The sequence below is a fragment of the Anomaloglossus baeobatrachus genome, chromosome 2, assembly GCF_048569485.1.
Source record: "Anomaloglossus baeobatrachus isolate aAnoBae1 chromosome 2, aAnoBae1.hap1, whole genome shotgun sequence".
Classification (NCBI taxonomy): Eukaryota; Metazoa; Chordata; class Amphibia; order Anura; family Aromobatidae; genus Anomaloglossus; species Anomaloglossus baeobatrachus.
Genome location: NC_134354.1, coordinates 277,236,089 through 277,262,462, shown reverse-complemented (window position 1 = coordinate 277,262,462; position 26,374 = coordinate 277,236,089). Strand labels below are relative to the sequence as shown.

The 26,374-nt window shown below is 44.2% G+C and overlaps 1 protein-coding gene across 1 annotated transcript in view; it reads left to right on the top strand.

The window, feature by feature from the left end:
- The window catches only part of KIF21B (kinesin family member 21B), a 411,687-nt gene that overhangs the window by 51,405 nt on the left and 333,908 nt on the right, over positions 1-26,374 (top strand). Inside the window, exons 2-3 of the mRNA XM_075335818.1 lie at positions 17,168-17,390; positions 17,507-17,689. Of these exons, the coding sequence (XP_075191933.1) occupies positions 17,168-17,390; positions 17,507-17,689 (406 nt within the window). The remainder of the gene's footprint in view (positions 1-17,167; positions 17,391-17,506; positions 17,690-26,374) is intronic.

Here is a 26,374-nt window from a genome sequence, read left to right as displayed (position 1 = left end):
TCCAGGAAATGTATTAGGTACTGCTGCCTTTAGGAGAGAAACGTGAAACACAGGATGGATTCTCATAGTTCTGGGCAGTTGAAGACGACAAGCCACAGCACTTACAATCTTAGTGATCTTGTAGGGTCCAACATACTTTTGTCCCAATTCAGATGATGGAATTCTCAACTTAAGGTTTCTGTTTGATAGCCAGACCAAATCTCCTACCTTGAAGGCTGGTGCAGGTTTACGAAACTTATCAGCTGCTTTCTTATACCTCTCTTGAGCCGATCCCATGTTCTCCTTTAGAAGATCAAGATTCTGCTGTAGCGAAGAGATTCTGTTAGCCACAGCTGGTAAGGGCGAATCTATGGTAAGGCGAGGAAGAATATTAGGGTGATAGCCCAGATTAGCATAAAAAGGAGACTGTTTTGTGGAGGCGCTCTGAGAGTTGTTATATGAAAACTCAGCCAGTGGGAGTAGATCCACCCAGTCATCTTGTAGATGGCAGATGAAACAGCGGAGATACTGTTCCAAGGTCTGGTTGGTCCGCTCAGTTTGTCCATTTGTCTTGGGGTGAAAGGCAGAAGAAAGATTAAACTTTGATGTCTAATGCCTTACAAAAATTCTGCCAGAACTTTGAAGTGAATTGCACCCCTCGATCAGAAATAACGTCATCTGCTACTCCATGCAGACAGAACACATTTTGAATAATTAGGTCAGATGTCTGTTTTGCAGTGGGTAAGCCGACACAGGGGATAAAATGAGCTGCTTTCGTTAAACGGTCCACCACCACCAAAATAGTGTTCTTCCCTTGGGAGGTTGGCAATTCTACAATAAAGTTCATTGCAATGGAACCCCATGGACGTTGGAACCCCATGGACGGGATGGAATAGGTAGGGGCTGTAATAGACCTGTAGGTGATGAACGTGGAGTCTTGAATCTCGCACAGACTTCACATGAAGTAACGTAATTTTGAACGTCTCTTCTGTAAGTGGGCCACCAAAAGAAACGAGAAAGGAACTCTTGAGTCTTTAGAATCCTCTGTGTCCAGCTATTTTTGAATCATGAACAAGTTGCAGTACTTTCAATCTGACTGCCTCAGGTATGTACATACGTTGTCCTTGAAACCACACACCATTTTTGAAGACCAGACTTACTTCATCAGATGGATTTGCTAGCAAGGAATCTGAATGATATGCCTCCTTGATGTCATTGAGTAAGTCTTGATTATGAATCACTCCCAGGAATCTGGAATCGGGAAGAATTATCTTAGGAGGCGTGAATGGAATGGTGTCAGTCGAGAAGATCCTAGACAGTGCATCAGCCTTCCCATTGCGTGACCCAGGCCTATAGGAGACTACAAAACTAAATTGATTTAAGAAAAGGCTCCAAGCCTGGCAAGGAGTCAAGCATTTGGCCGACCTGATAAATTCCAGATTGCGGTGATCAGTCAGGACGATTATCTGCTGTGCCCTGAAGAAGGTGTCTCCATTCCTTGAAGGCAGCAATAATGGCCAGCAATTCTCTATTTCCCACGTCATAGTTTCTTTCCGCTGAAGACAACTGCTGGGAAAAGAAAGCACAGGGATGTAAAGCATTATTCTCACCTGTCCTCTGTGAGAGTATGGCACCGATGGCGCAGTCCAAGGCATCCACCTCTACTATGAAGGCAAGTTCAGGGTTAGGATGCACTAAGATAGGCGCTGAGGTGAATTTATTCAAAAGGGAAAACGCTTCTTGGGCTTGAGGTGTCCAGGTGAAAGTAGACTTCTTACAGGTAAGTTGTGTGATAGGTGACACTACCTCAGAAAAGTTCCTGATGAAACGCCGATAGAAATAGGCAAACCCGATGAAGTGCTGAACCTCCTTTACATTCTTGGGAGCTGGCCAGTCTTTGATGGCTTGAGTCTTGCTTTCATCCATGCTTATTCCCTGTGAAGACATTACGTACCCCAAAAATTGAATCTCAGTCCAATGGAATTCACACTTTTCCAGTTTGATATAAAGATGGTTCTGTCGAAGGCGCTCCAATACCATCCTCACATGTCTATGATGTTCATCTGTGGAGTTGGAAAAAATTTAAATATCATCTAGATAAATTACTACTAATGTATCCAAGAGATCCCAGAAAATATCATTAACTAGATGTTGAAAGGTAGCTGGGGCATTAGACAGGCCGAACGGCATAACTACAGATTCAAAATGTCCATAGCGTGACCTGAATGGCGTCTTCCATTCATCCCCAGGTCTAATGTAGACCAAATTATAGGCCCCACGGAGATCCAATTTAGAAAATATCTTTGCATGCCAAACTCTTTCTAATAATTCAGGGATCAAAGGCAGTGGGTAGCGGTTTCTGATTGTGACCTTATTGAGCTCCCGATAGTCTATGCAGGGCCTAAGAGAGCCTTCTTTATTTTTCACAAAAACGATGGGTGCGCCTGCAGGAGATGAAGAGTGGCGAATGAAGCCCTTGGCTAAATTTTCATCTATATAGTCCTTCAATGCTTTTAACTCTGGTGCAGCCAGAGGGTAAATTTTGCCAAAGGGTATCTCAGCATCAGGTAAAAGTTCAATTGGACAGTCATAGGGACGGTGGGGGGGAAGCTAGTCAGCTTTCCGCTTATCACACACATCCACATACTCACAGTATATTGCTGGTAGCTCGGAGACTGGTGTGGGTATCTTAGGGGCTGAACAGACTGAAACCCCAGGACTTATCTGCTTCTGCTTCTCTGGAAAATGCAGCTCCTTGGTTTCCCAGTTTATTGTAGGGTTTTGAGCCTACAGCCATGGCAATCCTAGGATGATGGGAAAATGGGGAGAAGAGATGAGCATAAAAGACAGTTTCTCTTGATGATTGTTACCAAGGAGAACCTTCAGGGGCTCTGTCTCCTGATCCACTGGTCCAGAGGTTAACAGTGAACCATCCACAGTCTCCATCTGTACAGGAGTAGCTTTCTTCACAGAACGTATCCCATGTTTCTGGGCAAAGGAAATGTCCATAAAATTGCCGCTTGCTCCGGAATCAATGATAGCAGAGCTAGACACCCTGACTGTTAACCCAGAGCTTGATGGAGAGAAATATATGAGAATTGTTCTTCTTACAACTCGGCTGAGACACTGCTGAGGAAACCTGAAAAACTGCAACATTGATGTGGGAATCTGAGTCAGAAATAACGGAGTTCAAGTCCGAATAATCAATGTCTATAGCTGCTTATCTCTCTGGAGCCCGTGATTCAGATATTACAGCTCTCCTTTCACAGCATTCACAGTGTACAACAGCTGCGGTAGTCTTACGGGATCGGCGGGGCAGTTTGTAAGGAAATGCCCTGACTTACCGCAATAGAAATATAAATTTTCCTTCAGTCGATGTTCCTTGCGTGCATCACTGACCCGTCTCTGTAGAGAGTCCACCTGCATGGGTTCAGGTTCAGTGTCTCGAGTTCTCCTCCCAAGAGACTCCTTAACTGGAGAAGAAGGAAGGAAATTGTTAATACGGTAATTTTCAGATACTCTCTCCTGTCTGCGCTCAGTAAGACGGACATCGATCCGAATGCAGAAATTGATGAAATCACCCAAGCCAGAGGGAGGATCTGCACGAGCAAGTTCGTCCTTAATCACAGAAGAAAATCCTTTCCGGAAGACAGACTTCTTGGCGGAGCTATCCCAAGTGGTGTCGAGGGCCCATCTTCTGAACTCCAAGGCATATACTCTGCTACAGAACGTTTACCTTGTCGCAAAGTCAACATGGCTGCTTCTGCTGTAGCACCTCGGTTTGGGTCATCAAACACATGTCCCATGGCTGAAATGAAATCATTTAGATTATTCAAACAATCATCATGAGTCTCAATCAGGGGATTAGCCCATGCAAGAGCCTTTTTGGTGAGCAGCATGATTATTGTTAGTACTCTCGATCGCTCACTGAGGAACTGTGATGCATGAGCAGCAAAAAACAGTTTGCATTGGTTAATAAATCCCCTGAATTTTTCCCGTTCACCGCCAAAGTGGAATGGTGGCAACTTGGGGATTCCAGAAACCGGGGGTGAAGATGGTGCTTGGAGTCGCCCCTCTAGGGCCTCAATCCGGGTCTGTAAATCACGAATGGTTTGTCCAAAAACCTGCAGATTGTGTTCATTACGATCCTGCACACTTGCAATGCTGGTCTTTAAAGCCTGTATCTCAGTAAGAATTGTGTCTGTCACTTCACACAGATTGCTAATACGGGCTTCCATATTCCCAGACCCTGCAGACTCTATTCTTGGCTTCTGAATCTTGTAAGGTGTTAAATACTGTTTGTATAGAGTCTAGTGCAAGGGTACAAGGGAAACACAGACACAGGTTTGCTAAACAGTTCTTGTATTACTTCATACAAGTAAGTGCACAAAACATGAAGGGTTAAACAGTTGCAGGGTGCAGAGGCTGGGAACAAATTAAGCAGGAATGGATCCTCAAAGTTCAGCAGAAGTGTCAAAGTATAATTCAGTCTCTCTTACTGTACTTGTAAATGTCAATAGCAGAGCAGAAAGGTTTCTGTGTGGACACGAGTTCCAGGGATCCAAAATAGAGGATGGCAGAAAAGTAGTTCTTCCAAAGACTTCAGGAGATCAGGTTACAGGCAGGCTGCAAACAGGATTCAGAAGCACTGGTCCATCAGCTGAGATGGCTTAAGCAGGTAATTGGCAGGGAACAGGGCGGGAACATAGAAGCTGAGGAATACATATTGACTGAGGGCAAAGGTGAGGGCAACAGAACAGGAAGCAAGATGGCCAATGAAGAAAAAACATTAAAGCAAAATGACAAAACAAGGCAAAAAGTCAGAAACCTCACACCTAATCTCTGCTGGCTTCTCTCTCCGTCTTAGGCCCCCTTCACACGTCCGTGAAAAACGTGCGTGTTTGTTCCGTTTCCGTATATACCGGAGACAGGGACAAACATGCACCAATGTTAATCTATGATTGTGGTCACACGTGCGTTATTTCATTATGTCCGTGTGTGCGTGTCCGTGATCCGTATGTGTTTGCGTTTTGCACGGATGCATGTCCGTTATCTGCACGGAGCACGCACATGAAAGTCTATGGGTATGTGCACACACGTTAGTAAACACGTATGCATCTACCTATAGTCCGTGTCCGTTTGGTGTTTTTATTTCTAGTGATGTCGGCCATTCTTTCTATTTCTGTGTATGTCGGTCAATCTCCCTGAGTCCATCGGTCGGACTGGATCCAGCGTTGACAGCGGGTAACCTCAGTGACAGCTCAGCTGATCGCACGGCACTCTTCATTTGCCGCGTGGAGCTGTCAGGAGCGGCGGTGTCTTCTGCAGCTCTGGTCACCTCCATGCAGCAGAGCTGGAAGCGACGTTGGACCATCCTGGATGACGCCGGACATGGAGGGCTTTTTCGGGCTGATTAAATTGTTGAACCAGGGTATATGTTTGTGCTTTTTATTTCTAATAAAGGATTTTTTCAGGTGTGTGTGTTTATTTACTGTAACTTACAGATTAATCATGAAAGGAATCTCGGGGAGACGCCTGACATGATTAATCTAGGATTTAGTGGCAGCTATGGGCTGCAATTAACCCCTTATTACCCCGATTTGCCAAAGCACCAGGGCAAATCGGGAAGAGCCGGGTACAGTCCCAGAACTGTCGCATCTAATGTACGCGGCTATTCTGGGCAGCTGCTGACTGATATTGTTAGGGTGGGGGGCTCCCCATAACGTGGAGCTCCCCATCCTGAGAATACCAGCCTTCAGCTGTATGGCTTTATCTGGCTGGCATTAAAATTGGGGGGGGACCGCACGCCGGTTTTTTTAATTATTTATTTATTTATTTTACTGCACAGTATAGACACGCCGACCGGCTGCTGTGATTGGGTGCAGTGAGACACCTGTCACTCAGCGTGGGGGCGTGTCTCACTGCAACCAATCATAGGCGCCGGTGGGCGGGGAAATCAGGGAATACGAGATTGTTTAATGAGCGGCCGGCTTTTTCAAAATAGTAAAAGCCGCCGCAGCAGTGTGAATGCCGTGCAGCGCCGCGCCGGTGATCGGGGATCGGTGAGTATGAGAGAGGGGGGGAAACTTCAGTCACTCGGGGGATTAGCGGTCACCGGTGAATCCTTCACAGGTGACCGCTAATCAGTACTCGACACAGACAGAGCCGCGGTATGAGGATGAAGTCGGGTGATGTTCACCTGAGTTCATTCTCATCGCGCAACTCTGTCGGCTGTCAGCCGACATTTATAAACGACATTGTGCATCACACACACGGACATTCCACGTACACATACACGTTTTTTCCACACGCACACACGGACGTTCTACACACAAACACGGCTAGCATACGCAATTCACACAGATGCCACACGGACCATAAAAACGGACACAAAAACGGGACACGGACCCGAAAAACGGCCCGTAACACACGTGCGTGTTTTTCACGGATGTGTGAAGGGGGCCTTAGTATGTATGAGTAATCAACTGGAAGTGGGTAACCAGCCTTAACTCTGACCTCCTATTGAGTTCTCATACAACGGAAGGCGGGGAGAGAGAAGCCAGTGGTGATTGGGCCCGGGATTCTCAGGTCATCACAACCTCATGTGAGCCTCAGGCACATGAGTGCGAGCTCCACTAGAACGGCGCTGACATGGAAGGTGAGGATCAGCTTTTTTATTTCAAAGGGATCAAACGTGGGGAATGAGAAGGGGTTGTCCAAGTAGTGGATAACCACTTCAACAGTTGAAGACAGCCATGAACCCAGGAACTGAGTTTGTCTCAGTGTGTGACCCAATGCCTGAGATGATATGTCTGAGGGGAGATGGAAACACATTTTTGTGCATTTTGGGCAAACCATGGAAGTTAGCTGTAACAGGATTGTCTGGCAAAGGTATGTTGATTTTGTATGCGACAATATTCCCAGACTATGACCTTCACCTAATAGTTTCTTTAAACCTATGTGAAATGTTGGTGTTGGATCTGACATAAGTTTGTGATATGTATCAATATAGTAAAGTACATCATAAGCCAGTACCTCATAAGCCATTATTTCAGAGTCTAAAATGACCACAGATCTGCCTTTGCTTAAGGCACAGATAACATTGTCGAATTTGTATTGTATTTGCGAGATGGAGGTCATTTGTGCCTTATTAATATCGTGTTTGAGATTAGTGCGGTCCATGATGATGGATATGAATAATTCTACAAGATCTTTTTCAAAATCATAACATTAAAAGTGCAAAAAGCACCAACAGCACGACAGAGGACAGAAAATCACATGATCATAAACATATATAGTTCCACAAAGCCCAGGATTAGGGTGTATATATCTATGCCCAGAAATGCAGCACAAATTTGCACAGGGGTAGAATAAATAGTATAAAAAGTAAAATGGTGTAATTAAATAGTATTGCACAATGAATAAAGTGCAAAGCTATAGTGCAAAAAGATGAATAGCAGCATTAACCCAAAGTATGTGAATAGGGAATCCAAGTGGAAATGCTATAGCTGTACGCATACAGGGTACATAAAGCTGGGTTTACACACTGCAACATCGCAAACGACATCGCTGTAACGTCACCGGTTTTGTGACGTTACAGCGACCTCCCCAGCGACATTGCAGTGTGTGAAACCTATCAGCGACCTGGCCCCTGCTGTGAAGTTGTGTTCGCTACAAATCGTTCAGGACCATTCCTAGGTCCTTTGTTTCCCGCTGTGCAGCATGCATCGCTAGAAAGTTTCAGTGTGGGAAAGACTTTGCAGCGACTTTGTTAGCAACTTCCCTTTCAAAAAGCTGCTTATCAACGTCCCCAACAACCAGCTAGGTCGCTCTGCAGGTCCGGATCGCTGTTGCGTTGTTGGCCAGGTTTGCCTGTTTGACAGCTCACCAGAGACTCAGCAGAGACTTAGGGAGGTCGCTATTACGTCACAAAACCGGTGACGTTACAGCGATGTCCTTTGCGATGTTGCAGTGTGTAAACCCAGCTTTAGAGGGCTGCAAGAAGGTTATATGACACAAGGGCCAATATAGATAAGCATATCCAAGCGCATACACATAATGGATATGGTAAGTGATAACTGGATTAGGGCTTGGACAGGCGATCAGAATTGTGGCCATAGCAAAAATTCAATAGAAGCCACATGTCATTAGAAATACTGGAGACGTTAATTATTTTCAAAAGCAAAATGATTGTAAGCAATGTGGCAACTCAATTCTCTTCAAGAATAGTGTGGAAAAAGTTAAATTTACAGATAGGAACAAAACTTAAACCTTGGGCTGGGCCAACAACTTTTGTAACAGAGAAGATAAATAGAGTAACAGTAATGACAATTTATAGCTGTAAGCATTGAAAGAGTCACCTATTCATGAACTTTGCTTGAGGTTGAATAACAGTTTCCAATTGGATTGGTGTTCTTTTGCCTGTGTTTTTTGAAGCCAGGTGGTAAAAACGAGTGTCCTCCTGAGATGAAATTGAGGACCTGTAACGTTCAGATTCTGACAAATCCAAATTGTAACCAGATGAGTGCAATGTCAGGAGATGTAAAGTTGAAATTCACATGATTTGTTCTGGTGGAACGCCGTTTTGTTTAAAAGAATAGATTTTGGAGGAAAGCGTTAACAGTTATAAACTGTTTTCTTTAGAATCCTCCAGGTCTCTATTGAATTTGTGTTTCTTAATACGCATGATTACCATCTCCAACTTGCTAAAATTGTCCTTCATGTTGATGTATAGCAAATCATAATCTTTGTGTTTTCTGTTAATGAAGATTGAATGGTAGAAATCTGTGACCTGATGTTTAGTAATTTTGTTTCTTCATGAGTGATTATAAGATTCATTAGTGTAAAAGGAATATTTGGAGAGAATATAATTTCATGCCACAAGATAATGATAAAAAAAACAGTATTGTTAATTTCTTAATTCTCATTTCTCCTGGAATCATATCCCTCTCCAAATATGTTTTTGATGTGTAATGATCGCACCAAGCACAGATGCTTCTAGTTCATTACTCTCTCCAGTTTGCACATAATTTCTTGGAAAGGGAGAACTTCACCTATGAAATCATGTGTTGTGTTGAATTCCTGAGCAACTTTGGCCAAGAAATACTCATGCTCTGGAGTGCGAATTGTTTCATTCTTCACCAAAGCATTAATCAATGCCATAGTTGGCAGGGCTGTGCAGTCGGAGTCGGAGCTCATTTTGGTGGAGTCGGAGTCGGTATAAAACGCACCGACTCAGACTCCTAAAATATATAATTCATTGGGGATAGTAGTGCAATGCAGAATGTGCTGAATATTTTACTAAATAATAACATTTAGTATAATGCTTATATTTAAGTGAAACATTTATTGTAGTACAATGTGAACATCAGACATTTAATTATTTTTATGATGCAATAATCAAGATATTTGGATAGAACATAAAATACATTTATTGGAATACAACTTTAGAACCCAAAAAACTAATAAGTTGTAAATATGTAATACAATAATATATATATATATATATATATATATATATATACAGTCATATGAAAAAGTTTGGGCACCCCTATTAATGTTAACCTTTTTTCTTTATAACAATTTGGGTTTTTGGAACAGCTATTTCAGTTTCATATATCTAATAACTGATGGACTGACTAATATTTCTGGATTGAAATGAGGTTTATTGTACTAACAGAAAATGTGCAATCCGCATTTAAACAAAATTTGACTGGTGCAAAAGTATGGGCACCTCAACATAAAAGTGACATTAATATTTTGTAGATCCTCCTTTTGCAAAAATAACAGCCTCTAGTCGCTTCCTGTAGCTTTTAATGAGTTCCTGGATCCTGGATGAAGGTATATTTGACCATTCCTGTTTACAAAACAATTCCAGTTCAGTTAAGTTTGATGGTCGCCGAGCATGGACAGCACGCTTCAAATCATCCCACAGATTTTCAATGATATTCAGGTCTGGGGACTGGGATGGCCATTCCAGAACATTGTAATTGTTCCTCTGCATGAATGCCTGAGTAGATTTGGAGCGGTGTTTTGGATCATTGTCTTGCTGAAATATCCATCCCCTGCGTAACTTCAACTTCGTCACTGATTCTTGAACATTATTGTCAAGAATCTGCTGATACTGAGTTGAATCCATGCGACCCTCAACTTTAACAAGATTCCCGGTGCCGGCATTGGCCACACAGCCCCAAAGCATGATGGAACCTCCACCAAATTTTACTGTGGGTAGCAAGTGCTTTTCTTGGAATGCTGTGTTTTTTTGCCTCCATGCATAACGCCTTTTTGTATGACCAAACAACTCAATCTTTGTTTCATCAGTCCACAGGACCTTCTTCCAAAATGTAACTGGCTTGTCCAAATGTGCTTTTGCATACCTCAGGCAACTCTGTTTGTGGCGTGCTTGCAGAAACGGCTTCTTTCGCATCACTCTCCCATACAGCTTCTCCTTGTGCAACGTGCGCTGTATTGTTGACCGATGCACATTGACACCATCTGCGGCAAGATGATGCTACAGGTCTTCGGAGGTGGTCTGTGGATTGTCCTTGACTGTTCTCACCATTCTTCTTCTCTGGCTTTCTGATATTTTTCTTGGCCTGCCACTTCTGGGCTTAACAAGACCTGTACCTGTGTTCTTCCATTTCCTTACTATGTTCCTCAAAGTGGAAACTGACAGTTTAAATCTCTGAGACAACTTTTTGTATCCTTCCCCTGAACAACTATGTTGAATAATCTTTGTTTTCAGATCATTTGAGAGTTGTTTTGAGGAGCCCATGATGCCACTCTTCATAGGAGATTCAAATAGAACAACTTGCAAGTGGCCACCTTAAATACCTTTTCTCATGATTGGATACACCTGCCTATGAAGTTCAAAGCTCAATGAGGTTACCAAACCAATTTAGTGCTTTAGTAAGTCAGTAAAAAGTAGTTAGGAGTGTTCAAATCAAGAAATTGATAAGGGTGCCCATTCTTTTGCACTGGTCAAATTTTGTTTAAATGCGGATTGCACATTTTCTGTTAGTACAATAAACCTCCTTTCAATCCAGAAATATTGCTCAGTCCATCAGTTATTAGATATATGAAACTGAAGTAGCTGTTCCAAAAACCCAAATTGTTATAAAGAAAAAAGGTTAACATATAATAGGGGTGCCCAAACTTTTTCATATGACTGTATATATATATATATATATATATATATATATATATACACACAAGATATATATGTAATCTACTGTATATTACATAGTGTATTACATATTTACAATTTATTACAGTTTTGTGTGTTCTAAAGTTGTATCCAATAAATATATTTTATGTTCTATCCAAATATCTTGATTATTGTATCATAAAAATTATTAAATGTCTGATGTTAACATACACATGTTCATGTACTACAATAAATTTTTCACCTAACTATAAGCAACATATATAGGAGTCGGAGTCGGAGTCGGAGTTGGAGTCTGAGTAGGAGTCGGTGCAAGAGAAATTGAGGAGTCGGAGTCGGAGTTGAAGGTTTGGCTTACCGACTCCACAGCCCTGATAGTTGGTAACACAGCACTTGTAGACAAAATAGGAATATATACTGGAGATCAAAATGTATGAACAATGTATGATCACTTGCTTTTTTCAGAAATAATGTAATCTACATTGATCAACACTTGAAGCCTTTTTGTAAGGGGTACACCATGCCACTAGAACAATGTTTTACAAAAGAGCCAAAGTTTATCAACATAAAACCTTTATTTTGCCCAAAACGTGATGATCATAATTAGAGAACACCAATGACTGTAGCACAGGGAAAGATTATAACTACATTTTCTGAAGGTAACAACAGTCACCAATCAGTAGGATGTGTAGAGGCCTTTGCTATGAATGACTGCAGCACATCGCGGTCACAGGACATCATTAGTCTCACACTGCTCTGGTGGGATTTTGGTCCACTCTTCTTCCAGTCTCTTCGACAGTTCTTTGACTTTGATTTTCCAGAGGGTTTCTATTGGGTGTAGATCGGGACTCTAGGCTGGCCATTTCATTGTTTCAATATTTTCTGTTTCAAGGAACTGCTTTACCCATTTTGCTGTGTGACAGAGGGCATTGTCCTGCATGAAAATTGCTGGCTGATTGAGTGATGCATGCAAGTAAAGAACCATGTGTTGTTGAAGAAGGTTCTGATACACACTTGCATTCACTATGCCATGTAGCTGTATGAGAGGTCCACTCCTGCTGCAGAAAACATTCCCCAAACCATGACACTTCTTCCACCACCTTTCACTGACTTCTTAGCACACTTTGGGTTCAGTATTTCCCCAGTTTATTGTCGAAGATAGTGTTTCCCAGTGGACCCAAATAAATTAAACTCGCTTTCATCACTAAAATGAACTGTGGACCACTTCTCTGTCCACAGAACATGCTCATCACCAAAGATGAGTCTAGTCTTTTGATTCTTTCTGAAAATGAGAGGTTTTGTCACTGCAGAGTGGGCTTTCAGTCCAAATGCTCTTAAACATCGTGACACTGTATGAGGAGACAGAACCTTACCCTGATCAGTGCTGAACTGGCGAGCAATTCCAGCTGCAGGGTTTAAATGATTACCCATGGAGATTATCTACATTATCCTGTCCTCTCTTGCATTTGTCTTTCGAGGGTGACTAGCCTTCTTGGGAGACTTGAAACACTTTGTGATATTGTAAAGATGCAATATTCTCGAAATCATCACAGACTTGGAACTACCATTTTTGCACAATCAGTGCAAACTGGAAAGTTAGACTGCCAGTTAAATAGGGTTTGTCAGATAATAAATAAGCACCAGGTGCCAGATTAACACCACTAACTTGCAGGTATCTGAAAGTGTTGTCTAATTCTGGTCAGTGTTCTTTTTCATTTATCTCATTTACATTTTTATTATGTGCTTAAGACTAAGTTCAATTTATGAAATAAGCTTAAAACACTGCTAGTTTACTCATGTTAGGATATAATCACAAAGGACTACACAATGACCTTAACATTTAGGAAATTGTGTGTTGTTCTCTAATTTTGATCTCCAGTGTATATAGACAGAAAGTACAATTTAGAGACATTGCACAGCATGCATCATATAGACTTACTGTGGCTATTGGTATTGGATGCCACTTTGTCAGTATCTCACCCACTAAATTTGGCTCCATTTGAAAGGTGGTCCCTGATGAACCTCTAAGGTTTTTGGTGGGAAACAAGTCAGAGCGGTTTATTATGTACTTTGGAACGATAAAAGTATCTTAATAAGCTAAGTCTGATGATTACAGAGCAATTTGTTTTATATCTGTTCTGGGAGTTATGTGCCACTATGTATTGTGTTTTGCTTATTGGTCATTGTGGCGTCCACCTGGATGAATAGTATATGGCCTTTTTTACGCTTACAAGCAAAAGGGTAACAATGTGTTAAACTTTTGATTTTCAGATTATATATCTCATCCACTACACCTTTGCATGTGAGACTACCTTCATTTTATAGACAATCATATTGGAGTCTGAAAGTCAAAGGTTCAGAACATTGTTACCTTTTTGCTTGTCAGTGTATCTTATTCCTAAGAATGTCTCTAAACTGTGTTTATTATCGTTTGTACATTGTGGTGTCGTGAGGGTATATATAGGGACTTTTAGGGCCAATCATCAGAGAGTGGGCTGAGCCATCACACATATTTAGGATGCCAACTTCTGCGGTTCCGGACCGGAATTGATTCCGGATATCTGGCCATACGCCAGTCTCCATATAAGTTAATGGGGATAGAATCCGGCGCTTTATATGGTGGTAGAAGTGATTGGCGATGGGAAAAGGCGCGTTATACTTACCAAGCCTCCAGCGCAACTGTAATGTTACTTCCTCGAATGCTCATTAACTTCATACATATGCATTGCTTTCTCAACCCACCAGCAGTCTGTGATTGGTTGCAGTCAGATGCGCCCCCAACCTGTGGGACAGCGGCTCTGACTGCTTTTATTCAAAGGTGCTGTGTGCGTACCTATAGTTTAAAAACTAAATAAATAAAAAAATTGGCTTTGGGCTCCCCCATATTATAATACTCAGCACAGATAAAGCAATTTGGCGTTACAGCGTTACAGCCGCACTGGAGACTGGTAAGTATAACCCGCCTGCTCCAATCCCACTATCCCTTCTACCACCATTTTGAAGCCCCAGATTCTGGTCCCAATATACTTATATGGGGACTGACATTTGGCCAGATATCCCTGATCAATTCCAGTCTGGAACCGGGTTTTTTTTTTTAAAACCTGTTTGGACCTGCCGATAATGAGTATTTGCACGTCCGCACCTGGTTGTTGCAAAAACTTTCTGAAGGCTGGTGATTCCATAGATGAACACTTGTTGAGGAATGCCTCTTCTTTGGAAACCATTCTCAGATTAACCTGTTATTGGAAGCTGTTATCAGATTTAAAGGTGGATACTTAAAGGGATCTAAAGGGGGCTTTACACGCAACAACATCGCTAACGAGATGTCGTTGGGGTCACGGAATTCGTGACGCATATCCAGCCTCGTTAGTGACGTCGTTGCGTGTGAAACGTATGAACGACCGCTAATGATCAAAATTACTCACCTAATCATTGAACGTTGACATGTTCTAATCCCAAATATCGTTGCTGTTGCAGGACGCAGGTTGTTCGTCGTTCCTGAGGCAGCACACACTATGTGTGACACCCCAGAAATGACGAAAAACACTGTACCTGCGACCTCCGGCAACGAGGTCGGTGTCACTTTCTTTCGGCTGCTCTCCGCCCCTCTGCTTCTATTGGACGGCTGGTGTGTAACGTCGCTGTGACACCGCACAAACCGCCCCCTTAGAAAGAAGGTGGTTCGCCGGCCACAGCGACGTCGCTAGGCAGGTAAGTACGTGTGACGGGTTCTAGCGATGTTGTGCGCCACGGGCAGCGATTTGCCCGTGACGCACAGACGACGGGGGCGGGTGCTTTCACCAGCGACATCGCTAGCGATGTCGCTGAGTGTAAGGCAACCTTAGGCCCTGTGCGCACTTACCGTTTTTTTCCGCGGATTTCCTGCGGTTTTGCTGCATGTTTCACTGCAGAAAATGTTCATAACATCTCTGCAGTGATTCATCAGCAAAACCTATGGAAAAAAAAAATGCTGTGCGCACTATGTGGAATTTGACAGCTGCATGTTTTGCTGCGGGATTCCTGCAGCAAAAACAATTGCATGTCACTTCTTTTCCGCAGGTAGCTGTGGGATTTCACTCCATTGACTGCAATGTAATCGGGAAATCCCGCAGGGAATAATGCAGGCCGCAAATTCTGTGCGGTTCATTGCGTTTTCTTGCGTTATTCCCTCCGGTATTTCGCGGTTTACCTGCGGTAATGTACATCTCTGCCTGCGGTTTGCAGGGAAGTGATGCCATTATGCCAGGAAGAGGAAGCGGACCAGAGTAAACACACAGAGATCACACACATCACAGACACAGACATAGAATACACACAGGTCACACTCACACACAGACACAGACATATAGAGTGCACATACAAATCAAACGGACATATAGAAAAAAAAACATGTGGGCTCCGCCGTATTTTTACCTTCCAGCCGAGTTAAACACACAGCGGCGGCCCGGTATTAATAGGGGGTTAATGTCCCCTGCCACCCTCCCCCTCCCGCAGCCGAGAATATCAGCCGCAGCTGCCCCGGGACTGTTGCATGCATTATGCGGCAGTACCGGAGTGTCCCTGGCTTTTCCAGATGCCGTGATGTGGTGGCGATCCAGGTAATAAGGAGTTAATGGCGGCGGATTGCCGCCACTAAGTCCAGGCTTGATCATGGCAGCGTCTATGTGACAGCTGACATGATCAACCCATAAATAAAGTGAATAAGCATACACACCGAAAAATCCTTTATTTTAAATAAAACACAAAAAAGCACCTGGTTCACCCGTTTATTAACCCCCCTGAAATACACAGCTCCGGCGTAATCCACGTCCTGCGATGCTTGCATCCAGCCACGACTGACACACAGCGCTCAATGCAGCCTCGCAACGAGACTGCAGAGGTAATTACCGGTCATTTTCCACGGCCGGTAATGTGAACACACTACCGACCGTGAGAAATGCAGCGTGTGCTCACAGGGACTCTATCTATCCCTCTATCTAACCATCTAGCTATCTCTCTATCTATTCTTCTATCTATTTATCTATCTGCTATCTAGGAAATGGCTTTTTTTTTTCCAATGTGCTTTATTGCATTGAATGCATTAAACAACCCGCACGCGGCAAAACCGCGGCAATACCGCGAACAATACCGCGGTAAAACCGCAGCAAACCGCGGCAAACCGCATGTGGTTTTTGGGTGCGGTTTGCCACGGTTTCTTTTACCGCGGGTGCGGTAATCTTTCTTAAAAAAATTACGTTTTCCAGTGCGCACATGGCCTTAAGGTTTAACACACATTCTGGGTTGCTTTTTTCCCCAAGTGCTGTTTTATTCCTTCTTTCCTTATGTGTTCGTTTCTGGTTTTGAGTCTGACTCTACAACATGCAAATTCCAATTAGAACAAAGAGAACTATTTCATGTAAAGGTCTATCCAGAGTTTTGTCTACTACTGTATATTAAAAAAATAAAATCAGTAATCCTGCAATTTTGACACTGGCAACTAAACCTAGATTGGTATTTCCTTTATCTCCTGTGCAGATTACTTTTCAGCAGCTGTTCTCATTACAGATGTGAATACAATGTAAGTTAACACCTGTAATATAGTAGATAAAACAGCATCCACTATTTACAGTAGGTGACGGTCACAGCTCACCTACTCCCCCTCCCTTCAGAATGGTTTTGTCTAGATTGAAGCATGTCTTCTGTGTAGAGGTAGTCGGAGCCAGTATGTTGCTGCCTATTGTTCATTTGAGTCTAATATTAAATTTAGTGGCTAGTGTGAAAATTGCAAAATTAATGATTTAAGAAAAAAACAAAACTAAAAAAAAATAAAATATATATATATATATATATATATATATGTGTATATATGTATATATATATATAGACAGTGATATAATAGATATATGTAAAACAACATTTTAAAAGTACATAAAAGCACTATTTATTAAACAACATTTTCTTAAATATAAACAAAATAAATGAACTAATTTCATTATGTTATATTTTGCCAATATTGTTTTGGTTTTTTTTTACTGATTCATTTAGGATTCGTCCTCAAAGCAGTAAGGAGCAGGCTGAAGGATGCCATATATGCACATGGGTTTACCCAGGAGAACCCCAGGTACTTTTGGGTAAGGACAAGGCCTTCACTTATGATTATGTGTTTGACATAGAAACAGAACAGGTCAAAGTCTACGATACTTGTGCTCGTGGCTTGGTGGAGGGTTGCTTCCAGGGCTACAATGCTACAGTTCTGGCTTATGGTCAGGTAAATATGACTTATTTTTTTCTCTACTTTATATATGTCCTTTCTATTTTATATCAGATATGTGCTGTTGCCTTTTCTAACAAACTGTAATGTTTGCATGATTTTAATTATTTCAGACTGGTGCAGGAAAAACACATACAATGGGCAGTGGCTTTGATCTTATGGTTAGTGAAACAGAGCTTGGTATCATTCCGCGTGCTGTCCGTCAGTTATTTGGAACAATACAGGAACGTGTAGGTGCATCTCGGGCCAGTGGGCTCCCGGTACCCATATTTAAAATAAGTGCGCAATTTCTAGAGGTAAGTGAGGTGGTCATTATTCATACAGTGTATGGGAATTGCATCTTATGAATTCTCTTTTTGGTCAGTCAGGACTGAGAGTAAAAGGATGAAATGACACACAAACCCCACAAGCCCATATCTAATATATAATGTATGTGTGTATGTGTGTGTGTGTGTGTATGTGTGTTGTGTGTGTGTGTGTGTGTTTGTATGTATGCCTACTAAAGGAATCTGCACCGTCGCATTTACAATCACAATATTTTGCACAGACACTCCATTTGATTCAGGGAACGTAATAGACTATGTTTTGATGGGACAATATAACCCCACGCTTTACAGTTACACTCCAAAAAACCTGCCTCCATTAAACTGAAGGGAGCTGGGAGCTACAGGTTATTAAAAGGAGCTGTGATTGGTTGCTATAGGAACAAAGGAAATTGTTAGTATTAGAAGCTTATGTGTGAGGTAATATGATATTGGTGGAAAGACGGACAGAGAAAGGCAGAGAGACAGACACAGGCAGAGACAGACTGAGAGACAGACAGACAGAGAGAGACAGACAAGCACAGACAGACAGAGAAAGTGACAGACAGAAACAGACAGAGACAGATGCAGCCAGGGAAAGAGATAGATACAAACAGAGACAGATAGGAAAAAAGACAGACAGAGAAAGAGACAGACAGAAAGACAAACGGGGAAAGAGACAAACAGACAGGGAAAAAAGACAGACAGACAGAGAAAGAGGCAGACAGGGAAAGAGACAAAGACAAACAGATAGAGACAGACAGGGAAAAAAGACAAACAGACAGGGAAAGACATACAGGGAAAAAGACAGAGGCAGACAGACAGAGGCAAACAGGGAAAGAGACAGACAGACAGGGAACGAGACAGACAGAAAGAGGCAGACAGGGAAAGAGACAGACAAAGACAGAGGCAGACAAGAAAAGAGACAGACAGAGACAGACAGGGAAAGAGACAGAGAGGGAAAGAGACAGACAGATGCAGACAGGGAAAGAGACAGAGACAAACAGACAGGGAAAGAGACAGACGAGACAGAGGCAGACAGGGAAAGAGACAGAGACAAACAGACAGAGACAGACAGGGAAAGAGGCAGACATACAGGGAAAGAGACAGAGGCAGACAAGGAAAGAGTCAGACAGGGAAAGAGACAGAGAACAACAAACAGACAGAGATAGAGAAATAGACAGACAGGGAAAGAGACAAACAGACACACACACAGAAAGGCAGAGAGATAGACAGACAGACAGAGACAGACACTGATAGAGACAGAGACAGACAGACACACAAAGACAAACAGACACAGACACACATATAGACAGGGAAAGAGACAGACAGAGACAGACAGAGAGACAGACAAATAGACAGACGGAGAGAGACAGACAGAAACAGATAGAGACAGACAGATACAGACAAAAAGATACAGAGACAGATAGACAGGGAAAGAGACAGACAGAGAGACAGCAGACTAATAGAGAGACAGACAAATAGAGAGAGACAGACAAAGAGATACATAGACAGAGAGGGAAAGAGACAGATAGAGACAGACATGGAAAGAGACAGAGACAAGCAGACAGTCACAGACAGGGAAAGAGGCAGATAGACAGAGAAAGACAGTGAAAGAGACAGACAGAGGTGGACAGGGAAAGAGACAGACAAAGAGACAACTAGGGAAATAGACAGAGAGAGACAAACAGACGGAGAGATAGAGAAATAGACAGACAGGAAAAGAGACAGACACACAGAGACTGACACACACAGAAAGACAAAGAAAGACAGACACTGATAGAGACAGACAGACACATAAAGATAGACAGAGACAGACATACAGATAGACAGACAAAGAGACAGACAGAGAGACAGACAAATAGACAGAGACAGATAAAGACAGATAGAAACAGAGAGAGATAGAGAGAGACAGAGATAGACAAAGATACATAGACTGACAGAGAAAGAGACAAACAGAGAAAGAGACAGACATACATAGAGAGACAGACAAATAGACAGAGAAAGACAGACAGAGACAGACAAAGAGCCACAGAGACAGACAGGAAAAGAGACACAGACAGGGAAAGAGGCAGACAGAGACTGACAGGCCAAGAGACAGACAGAGAGAGACAGGCAAATAGACAGAGACCGACAGAGAGATAGAGAGACAGAGAAACAGTTACTAGCTCGGGCAACGCCGGGTACTACAGCTAGTACATTATATTTCCTCCCCACCCCCACCTTTTAGTACAATGCAAAGCTCAACAATTACTGTTTTACAATTTCTTTATAATGGCCCTCACTGACCACTTAAACATATTGTCCTCAGTTAAGTTTAATTTGCCCATAGATTTGAAGATGTAGAAAATACCAAACACAACAATACATACCCACCCCTGCTCCAGCACCAGTTTTCCATTGCTGATCCTGTCATTGTTGACAGGCTGAAATGGTTATGTCAGGACCACAGCACATCATAATCATTGAAGACACAGTGTCCCAGCCAAAGACATTGTGTAGCCCTTGCTTAAAATCATGTACTTCCCTGCACTCTAATTCATATACTGCATTTTACTATGAATAGATCATTGCAATAAATAGCATTATACATTTATCACACTATTCCAGCACTATGCACACATCACACAAGCACAGCGCACGTCATACACACTAAGCATATATCACAGAAGCACAGTGCACATATACACATCACACAAGCACAGCGCACGTCACACACATTAAGCATATATCAGCGAATCACAGTGCACATATCATGCACAAATCACACAATCACTGTTCCCATGTCACAAAAGTATTATACACACATAACACAACAGTACACATATCACACAAACACAATGTTCACATGTCACAAAACTACTATACAGGCATCAACAAAGTACAGTGCGCATGACGCAATAGCATTATGCACATATCACACAAACACAGCACACACGTTACACAAGTTCTGTGTGGGCATGTCAGAAAAACACAACTCAAGTCACACAAGCATAGCGCACACATCACATAAGCACATCATAGAACATACAAGTCAAATGTTGAGGTAGTAGGTATTATCTATGTGGGATCAAAAACATATCAAAGTGCTTCAAGCCTGAAATTATTAGTGTGGTTGTAGTTCTCGTATATGGTCAGTGTTTCCTTAACGTCAGTTGGGCTGTATAGTTTGTCGGTGATTAGACTTTAGCCATGGGCCCCATTTGGTGAGGTACTTGGTTTGAGTATTATTTTTTATGGGATAATAGTACTTTAAAGTTTTATGTAGAGTTAGTTTCAACTTAGCTTCTTGTATATTAGGAGCTCTCTCACTTTTCCATTTGTACACAAATTTGCTGGACTGTCTGCGGAATCCATGTCAGGAAGTTGTTAATTTTATTTTTTATTTAGTTATTTGTTACAAAAAGTTAACTCATAAGCAATTGATTTGACCAACAAAATATACTGCTTGCTGTATCAACACTAACAAACTAGGGGGTCAAAATATGTGAATTATCTTAACCTTGATCTTATTATCTATATGTCCTTAAATTTTCTAACGCATGATTTCAAGATTTGTTAACTACAAAACCTAATAAAAATCATTTGAATAGGTATTATCTATGTGGAGAGCAAAAATGAAAGATGGAAATATCACATTTTGCCTTTCATGCGAGTTTAACCAAGCCATTCAAAAACATAAATATGCTTTGATTTAAACCATTCCATTGTAGCTCTGGCAGTATGTTTAGGGTCGTTGTTCTGCTGGAAGCTGAACCTATGCTGCAGTCTCAAGGCTAATGGATTTTTCTCCATGATTTCCCTGTGCAGTATTTAGTGCCAAGCATCTTTCCATCAACTACACTATCCATGTTGAAGAAAATTATCCCCACAGCGTTATGCCACCACCATGTTTGACAGTGGTGATAATGTTAAATGATGTGCAGTGCTATTTTATGGCTACACATAGCAATGGCAATTATCCCACAATGATCTACTTTGGTCTCATCTGACCAGAGCACCTTCCTCCACATGTTAGGTGTGTCCCCTACATATCTTTTTGCACACTGCAAATGGAACTTCTCATGGCTTGCATTCAAAAATGTCTTTCTTCTTGCTACTCTTCCATAAAGGCCAGATTTGTGGAGTTACGACAAATAATTGTCCTGTGGACAGATTCTCCCACCTAAGTTGTGGATCTCTGAAGTTCCTCGCAAGTGATCATGGGCCTCTTGTTTGCTTCTCTATTTAGTGCTCTGATTGATTGGGATGTCAGTTTAGGTGAATGGCCATGTCTTATTATTACATTTTGCCTTTCTCCTTCCATTTTTGAATGATGGATTCGACAGTTCTCTATGAGATGTTCAGAGCTTGGCTGTTTTTATTTTATAAAGTAACCCTGCTTTTCTCTTCTCCACAACTTTATCCCATACATGACTCATATGTTTCTTGGTTTTCTTGTCATTGTTTGATTCATGATGCAGTTTGATACTTGATGTTATCAAACCAACCTCTGAGGCCTTCATAGAACAGCTGTAATTATACTGAGAATAAAGTACCCACAGGTGGACTCAATGTAATAATTATGGGACTTCTGGAGGCGATCGGTCACTCATGATTAGTGTGGGTATATCACTTATACTCTACATATATTTGCACACCACATATGATAACAAAATCAAGGATTGTATGTAAGGTATAGAGATATTGTATTATAGCCCTATTATCATATATATTTTATAGAACGATATGATGCTCCTGTGCATCAGTGCTCAACAAAATGGTCCAACCTTACCGGAATAAGTAATTATGTGGAGTGGGAGATCCACCTGGAGCTTGATATGAGACCTGGGTCTTTCCATGATTAACCCCGTCATAATTACGATGTTCCTCAAGAAATGTCCCTATTAAAAAAAAAATATTATCTTGCTATTACTTAAATCTAGGCATATTTCATCTTATCAGGAATGGCTCATCAGGGGAGTTCGCTACAAAACTTTCCAGGACTCAATAGTGCTGACTCTCTGGATATGGCATGTAACATTTTTTAGGTTCCAATTAAGCCAATTCATTCAATCTGTTCAAACCACAACTCGTGCTAGCAGCAGGTAGCATCAGTCATAGGCAAATGAAAATTATGCCATACCCCCTGCTATCAAGCTACCCAGGGCCGGCTCCAGGTTTTTGTGGGCCCCGGGCGGAAGAGTCTCAGTGGGCCCCATCCACACGCAGACACGCACATACACAGATACATACACATACAGGCATATGTACATATATATATTTGAAGACAAACTCACAAAAATACTTATAAACAGACAAATCTATACAGAGTCATATCCAGTGACATACAGAGATACACAACGTACATACATACAGACACATTCCCGCTTGTCTCCATCCAGCTCCTCCTGGGCATGTGGCTGTGCTGCATGATGGTCATCACTATCAGACATGGCCGCCTACAGTGCACACTGACACTGCTGTATATACATCACAAGTGGGGCTGGGGGCTACAATATATACATCACAGGATAGATGTTACTGGAGTAGCAAACAGCTCTGGGGGTATACACATTACTGGGGTGGGTTGCATAGTGCTATCGGGGGCTGCACATACGGCTTGGGGGGGCGCACAGATGGCTACTGGGTGCCACACTCACAGCTCTGCTCCAAACATACACACTCACACAGCTCTGCTACACAGGTACACACACCCTGATAGCACTGTTGCACACATCTCTGCTGCATATGTACAGATACAAACACACACAGCTCTGCTGCATATATATATATATATATATATATATATACACACACAGCTCTGCTGCACACATACACATATCTGCTGTCCAAAAACTATGTATACACACTGCTTTGCTGCACACACATCTTTGCTGCACTGCCCTAACAGCACATATTTACAAAGCTCTGCTGTCCAGAGTATATATCACACATCTCTACTGCACACAGACACACACAGCTCTGCTGCAGACGCACTCGGCTCTGCTCCACTCAGACACGCACTCGGCTCTGCTGCACCCAGACACGCACTCGGCTCTACTACACCCAGACACGCACTCGGCTCTGCTGCACCCAGGCACGCACTCGGCTCTGCTGCACCCAGGCACGCACTCGTCTCTGCTCCAGACAGGCACGCACTCGGATCTGCTCCACACAGGCACGCACTCGGCTCTGCTCCACACAGGCACGCACTCGGCTCTGCTCCACACAGGTACGCACTCGGCTCTGCTCCACACAGGCACGCACTCGGCTCTGCTCCACACAGGCACGCACTCGTCTCTGCTCCACACAGGCACGCACTCGGCTCTGCTCCACACAGACACACACTCGGCTCTGCTCCACACAGGCACGCACTCGGCTCTGCGCCACACAGGCACGCACTCGGCTCTGCACCACACAGACACGCACTCCGCTCTGCGCCACACAGACAGGCACTTGGCTCTGCGCCACACAGACACGCACTCCGCTCTGCGCCACACAGACACGCACTCGGCTCTGCGCCACACAGACACGCACTCGGCTCTGCGCCACACAGACACGCACTCGGCTCTGCGCCACACAGGCACGCACTCGGCTCTGCGCCACACAGACACGCACTCGGCTCTGCGCCACACAGGCACGCACTCGGCTCTGTGCCACACAGGCACACACTCGGCTCTGCGCCACACAGGCACGCACTCGGCTCTGCTCCACACAGGCACGCACTCGGCTCTGCTCCACACAGGCACGCACTCGGCTCTGCGCCACACAGGCACGCACTCGGCTCTGCTCCACACAGGCACGCACTCGGCTCTGCTCCATACAGACACGCAATCGGCTCTGCTCCACACAGACGTGCACTCGGCTCTGCTCCACACAGACGCGCACTCGGCTCTGCTCCACACAGACGCGCACTCGGCTCTGCTCCACACAGACGCGCACTCGGCTCTGCTCCACACAGACGCGCACTCGGCTTTGCTCCACACAGACGCGCACTCGGCTCTGCTCCACACAGACGCGCACTCGGCTCTGCTCCACACAGATGCGCACTCAGCTCTGCTCCACACAGACGCGCACTTGTCTCTGCGCCACACAGACGCGCACTTAATTCTGCGCCACACAGACACGCACTCGGCCCTGCTTCACACAGACACGCACTCGGCTCTGCGCCACACAGACACGCATTCGATTCTGCGCCACACAGACACGCACTCGGCTCTGCTCCACACAGACACGCACTCGGCTCTGCTCCACCCAGACAGACACACACACACAAATACACTGTTGTAGTTATCTCCTTACAATGCAGGGGGTTGTAGCTTGATGGGACATCTGAGAAATGTGCACACACGGCTCTGGGGGGCCCGAACACACAGCCACACAGTTGTGGGGTCCCCACACACGTGGCTATGGGGGGCCCGAACACACAGCCACACAGCTCTGGGGCCCCCACACACGCGGCTATGGGGGACCCGAACACACAGCCACACAGCTCTGGGGCCCCCACACACGCGGCTATGGGGGCCCGAACACACAGCTACACAGCTCTGGGACCCCCACACACGCGGGTATGGGGGGCCCGAACACACAGCCACACAACTCTGGGGCCCCCACACACGCGGCTATGGGGGGCCTGAACACACAGCCACACAGCTCTGGGGGCCAGGACATACCTCTCGGAGGGGGGGATGAACCCATACAACTCACTGGGGTCCATGAGGTGGGGGGCGGGGACTCAGGGCACATACAGATCAGTGGGGCGGAGGGGTGTAGAACATCCCGCTTAAAATTAGTGGTGGAGAGGGGGCCCACACAGCGCCGGTGGGCAGTGCTGTGCTGGGGGTCCCTGGCTTGCACTGCACCTCCTTCATCTGTGCTGTGGGACTGAAGCAGGACGTTGCGCCAAAGCTCCACCCACACATGAAGTTCACACCAGGAGGATGCATCACCTTAAAGGGACAGCAGCCTCAGTTTCCTGCGGAGGACTGCGGTCCCCGGCACTCGCGAGTGGGCCCCCCCTGCTGTCCAGGGCCCCAGTATTTGCCCAGGTTTGCCGCGTGCTGACGCCGGCCCTGAGGCTACCCATTGGTAGAATCTCTGGCCAAGGGTATTGTTTACCCCTAGAATTGTCATCCTGCTTTCTCACATCAAATTACTTTATTTAGATATGTGGCACCCCACAGAGCCCAAGATAGGAGCTTGAATCCTCATCTGGTATACCCGTCGCCAGGCCAATGGTTTACAGAAGTCGTGGCCTGGCCCAGTTCCGTGGCCCCGTGGTGCACAGTAAAAGGGGCAAGCAAGGATTGTTCTTGGAAAAGCTGTCACCGGTTACGGTGGTGACTGGGGTCCCGGCCTCCTCCGCTGCAGACCCTTCCTCCGATCTTTCCTCCTCCAGGAGTGGAACGGATAATGTTATGCCACCTGTGGTGTGCAGCCAGGGATAAGGCCGCCGCTGCAGAGTATCTCGCCGGTGAAAATGTTGTGGTGCAGCCGAGACTATATCGCTCCCCACAGGTGACGCGATCCCCGGGAGAGAGAACGGGGGAACTGGGAATCGCCGGAGCGCAAGGCGATGACAAACAGAGTTAGAGTCACTGGGTTGCGGGTTTCAAATCTTTTACTCACTGGTCCTTGTGTCGCACCCAGGATGCTGGTCCTTACTGTAATGAGCTCCGGTCGATCCCAGGCAGGGAA